The sequence below is a fragment of the Arachis duranensis genome, chromosome 10 (assembly GCF_000817695.3).
Source record: "Arachis duranensis cultivar V14167 chromosome 10, aradu.V14167.gnm2.J7QH, whole genome shotgun sequence".
Classification (NCBI taxonomy): domain Eukaryota; kingdom Viridiplantae; phylum Streptophyta; class Magnoliopsida; order Fabales; family Fabaceae; genus Arachis; species Arachis duranensis.
In genome coordinates, this window is record NC_029781.3 from 61331155 (window position 1) to 61335934 (window position 4780).

Here is a 4780-nt window from a genome sequence, read left to right on the forward strand (position 1 = left end):
ACTGAATTAGGGTGTTCCTCCCTTTTATCTTCTTGGATCATAATCTCATATACAGCTCTGGAGTCTGTCCCAACTATAACTTTCTAGTCCCAACTCTCGTGTGGTAGTTAAAGCATAGATAGTATATACCTCAAATCTTTGTCTAGAACGCAATACAGTAAATTTGTCACAAAGCCAGCTAGGGATGGCAATACCACCTGAACCCGCGGGTAATTATCCGCCCCGCACCGGGACGGATTTTTAGTGGAGCGGGTTTTTGGAGAGGCAGGGTAGGCCTGTCCCGCATCAGGGCGGGTTTTTGGGAGGAGCGGAGCGGGGTCGGGTTTAGATAATACTCGTCTCTATCCGCCCCGCTATATATATAGTATATATAATAGGTATAATATATGTAAAATAATTAGTAAATGATTAATAATATTGTATCATATTTAAATTTTTATTTTAATTTATGTTATGTATGTGATGATGGTTATATAAATTTCGAAATCTAATTTTATTTATTGGATTTTAATAATTAGAGGCGGGTACGCAGGAGCAGATTAGGATTCAACGTTTTACTACTCGTGGGTAAAAATAGTGTGATTTCTATGCGGTTGTTATACGGCGAGGTGGGGTCGGGTAAAGCAAAACCCCACCCCTACCTGCCCGATTGCCACCCATAAAACCAATCACCCATCTCCCCAATTCATTTCTCAGCACAACCCCACATCCTGCTTGCCCCGGTTTCCCATCAAGGCTCCGTCCGTGTTCACTTTTACCCAATTTTCCTTTGATGGTTTCCACGCCACTTGCACTTCAATTCTTTTCCTCTATTCTGTGAAAAGTTCGTCCTTCAAGAACACTGCTGCAGTGTCATTAACTAGAGGAGAAGTTATGTAATTCGCTTCATTTGGTCTCTTGAACTGGGGAGTAAAAATCTCCTTGTTCCGCCAACGCCATATTTGCCAACAGGTCACCATGAAGAGATGTATTCATGAATCTGATCAGATGCAACTATTCCCTCAATTCAAATCGGAGATGTGTTTTAGAAGTGCGAGAGGCATTCAGTATGGGTAGTTGTATTTTTTGTGGGTAGTGATTTGGGTTGTATCTGGGTTCTCTTTATTGGTCTGGGTCGGGTTTCTCCGGCCCATGCTATGAACAAAATAAATTGGATCTGTTTCAAATGATATTATGCCAAGCCAACGGTTTGTCAGTTTCCCTTATATCGTAACATTCGTACAATACCTACCATTTTTAGAAGTGAATAGGAAAAATAAAATACACGCACACATATTCATATACTTTCTCTCTATAAAGAAGTTTACTGATATTGTCTCAAGCCTGTGCTAGAAAAACAAACTATAAAAGTATGAACAACATAGTCATAACTTTCTTTTGCTTTGATCCATGAACACCAAATACAAATTTAGCCGACCAATGCAATAAGTAGATTGGATACCAAACACTCAACCACAGCAGGAGCCACAGGCAGGAAGAGAGGCTGTAAGTTCACGGAGGAAATTAAAGAAAACACACACAGAAAATAAATTAGCAAGAAAAAACTAGAAATCATCATAATCAAATCTAGAAGCAAGAGAGACAATTAAACTTACCATGGTCACGCCCCCTAATACTATCTAGGCCACGAACATTGTCAAGACCACCACGAGGTGGGCCACGTGGACCACCGCCATATGGTCCCCCACCACCTCCACCCGGACCTCCAGGAGCACCACCATCCCATTTCTTACCAGAAGCGGCACCTTTCCTGTACGCATCGGCCTTTTCCATCTGTGATTAAAAGCATCATGAGCAAACTAGGTTTTTTAAATGGTAATTCCCCATAAAATGTAATATGAATCAAGAAACACGTAAGTATTACCGAAAACATTGTAGCAAAAAACACGCCTATAATGTTAACAATGGCCCAAAAAAAATCAGTTATTGTTTTGAGTCGCCATAGTGATCGCTTTGATTTCACGACACCTGCACAAAATTGCATCAAGCTGTAGTTACTATTCAGCATAAAGCCATATAAAAGTTTGTAACGTCAAGAAATTTGGATCTATCTGAAGAAAAAGCTCAAGATATTCCAGATATTGAGTTTCATTCAATAGTGTAATGAAGCATGAAATAAAAAAGCAACTCATAGAGTTTATCAATATATAACTCAGTGGTTTTATCAAGCTGAAATTTCCATAAACCTAGTTAGGCTGAAGTGTGTTCAAGAATATGTTATGAGCCGTTTGAATCTTCCTAACTTGTTTACTCCCACTTATCATGCTCTAAGGGTTAGTCTCCTTAATGAGGAGTTGGAATACACCAAAGGTTTGTTGAAGGATCATAAAGAGCAATGGAAAGAGTATGGGTGTTCATTTGTTATCTTCAATGAACAAATTGTTATCTAAACATAGAGAATGGCAATACTCTAACAAAACAGAAGGCCAAATATTGGTTGAATGCTGTCCTGTGGAGATTTAAGGGACTCTTCATTGTAACGAATAGCTGCAAATGTGATTTAAAAATGCTAATCCGAACAAGAGAACCATCAAGCAACTTAAACTAGATGATAACTTAAAAGGATTGAGTTATGAAAGCTATTACTTTCTGCGGTGCCAAAAGATTGTCCAGCTTTAATTATGCACATGGATTATGGAAATGATTGAAAATAACTTGATTTTAACTAAATTAAAATGTTTCTAAAAGTTCCCCTTACTATTTCTTTTTCCTCTCATTCTTACCCTCCCTCTCTTCTACTCATTTTCTCTACTTAATTTAATAGGATAAATGATGCAAAATATTAATTAATGTTATCGTTTTTTTCCCCCTTCAAATGGACTATTATTTGGAACCTAAAATAATTTCTTGTACCATACAATGTTCTCCTTCCTATCAACATTCATTGATATCTACATAAACATAAGAATTTGTTTGTGGCTAATATCCTCCGGTGCTAAAGTTTCTTATAGATATTTCAGAGTTTGCAGATACTAGTTTGAAAACAGATGCAATGTGGCCGGAGACCCGATAGTAAACGTTTGGCTGCATATAAAAATGGAAATTCAGGGGAAACAATAATAAACCTTTTAAAAAACAAAAAAGGGGGGGGGGTTAAAAATATGTTAAAATATTTTCATAATTTGAGTATTTAACCACAGGAAACAGCATAATTATGAAACTAGAAATATAGGACGATTGATCCTGAAAGGTAGCAAAATTTCGGGCTTTATAAATCCACTGAATCAGAAAGCGAACCTAATCGGAAACGAAGAAAAGCAAAGAAAACATGAGAATTAAGAGCTAAAGGGGTAAGACGAACATACCTCCCTCAACGTAAGCCATGGGAGAAGAATGGAGATCGCAGCAATTGAATCTGCAATTCAAAGAAATCCTGGTAATAATTATGGAATGAAAGTATTATTTGGCTTAATGGAATTGCGATATAAAAATGAAAAGAGGATATATGGTCGCTACTTGAAACGAAAAGAGGAATAACGCGCAGAAGGTGTAGCAAATGTTTACGCTAGGTTTTACTTTTTATTTGGGAAGAATGAAGAAAACTAAGGAACCATCTCTCACTATCTTGAATATCACTAGTCAACATTTGCGCTAGTCTTTTTTATTACCCATAATTTGGTTTGAAGAAATATGAGTGAAAACAAAATGTAAGAAAAAACATAGATAAACAATTAAATTTTTTGTTTTTGGTTTAGAAGACAAAACAGAAAAAAAAATATGGGTTCATTCAATTATTTTTTCTTCATATCTAAAGATAAGATGAGGAGGATAAATAATGTCTAATAATATTAAAATTACAACTTTGTCTTTAATTTAATCAATTCTGTTAGGAAATTAAGAGGGAGTTTAATCAACTCCGGTCAATTTTTTAATGGGTTGAACTTTAAAGCTCATCTTTATAAAAATAAGTTAATATATATCGATGTTTCTGCTCCTAAATATCAAAATGTTTCTTTTTCATACTAAATGGATGTTTTTTATATATTTTTTGAATTTTTTTTGTATTACAAATATGAACGTCTCTGTTTCTTTAAAAATTATATAATTTTTTTTAAATTCTATAGGTATCTAATTATTTTTGTCAAAATATAACTGACTATTTTTTTGTTAAGTATTAGCATATTTTTTTATATTAAATGAATATTTTTTTATATTTTTGTAATTGTTCAAGAACAATTTATGCTCCACCACTCCTTCCTTAAACAACTCCTGAAGCAGAACCAAGTGTAAGCCACTACTCTTTTTTGCAAGTTTCAGCAGATTTAGACCATTAGAGGAAAGGTTGATTGCCTGATCAAGTGTATAAAGAAGCGTTGCCATTATCTGATCAAGTGGACAAGGCCATAAACTACATAAAAATCTTAGAGGAGAAGGTGAAGATGGCTAAGGAAAAGAGAGAGAGGTCATTGGGAATGGAAATCCAAAGAAACAGAACACGTGGTGATTGCAGCGGTGTTGATTGCCATAAACCACCATAAACAATGGACTTGACGTATTCGATGCCTTTTTAGTGGCGAGTTCTTGAGGTCGTCTTGGGTGAGGGCAGGGACGGAGAGGACGTGACGGTGAGAAAGAGGGGTCTATATGTGTGGTTGTTAAAGGTGGGTAGGTTAATGTGAAAGAAAAGATGAAGGTTTTTATAGGTTTTAATTAAGTTTACTTTATCCGTTTTAAATTTTTTAAAATTTGAATTTCAAAAATTTTAAATTAATTATTAATAATTATAATTAATTGAGTTGTTTACTTTTTGGCTGATTAGACACTTGGTTCTCTATATTTT

General features: G+C 35.3%; 1 protein-coding gene across 2 annotated transcripts; it reads right to left on the reverse strand.

Annotated features, from left to right (window-relative positions):
* Positions 1-1249: 1249 nt before the first annotated feature.
* Positions 1250-3593, reverse strand: LOC107469937 (uncharacterized). 2 transcript variants are annotated; one of them, XM_016089324.3, is made up of 5 exons: positions 3457-3593; positions 3306-3355; positions 1865-1968; positions 1596-1773; positions 1250-1483 (listed from the first exon to the last, which is right to left on the reverse strand). In XM_016089324.3, the coding sequence occupies exons 2-5, from the start codon at positions 3322-3324 to the stop codon at positions 1449-1451; spliced, it is 336 nt and encodes a 111-aa protein (XP_015944810.1). In that variant the 5' UTR covers positions 3325-3355; positions 3457-3593; the 3' UTR covers positions 1250-1448. The 2 variants fall into 2 exon arrangements, with proteins under 2 accessions (XP_015944810.1, XP_015944809.1); XM_016089323.3 differs by having other exon boundaries at positions 3306-3474.
* Positions 3594-4780: the final 1187 nt, after the last annotated feature.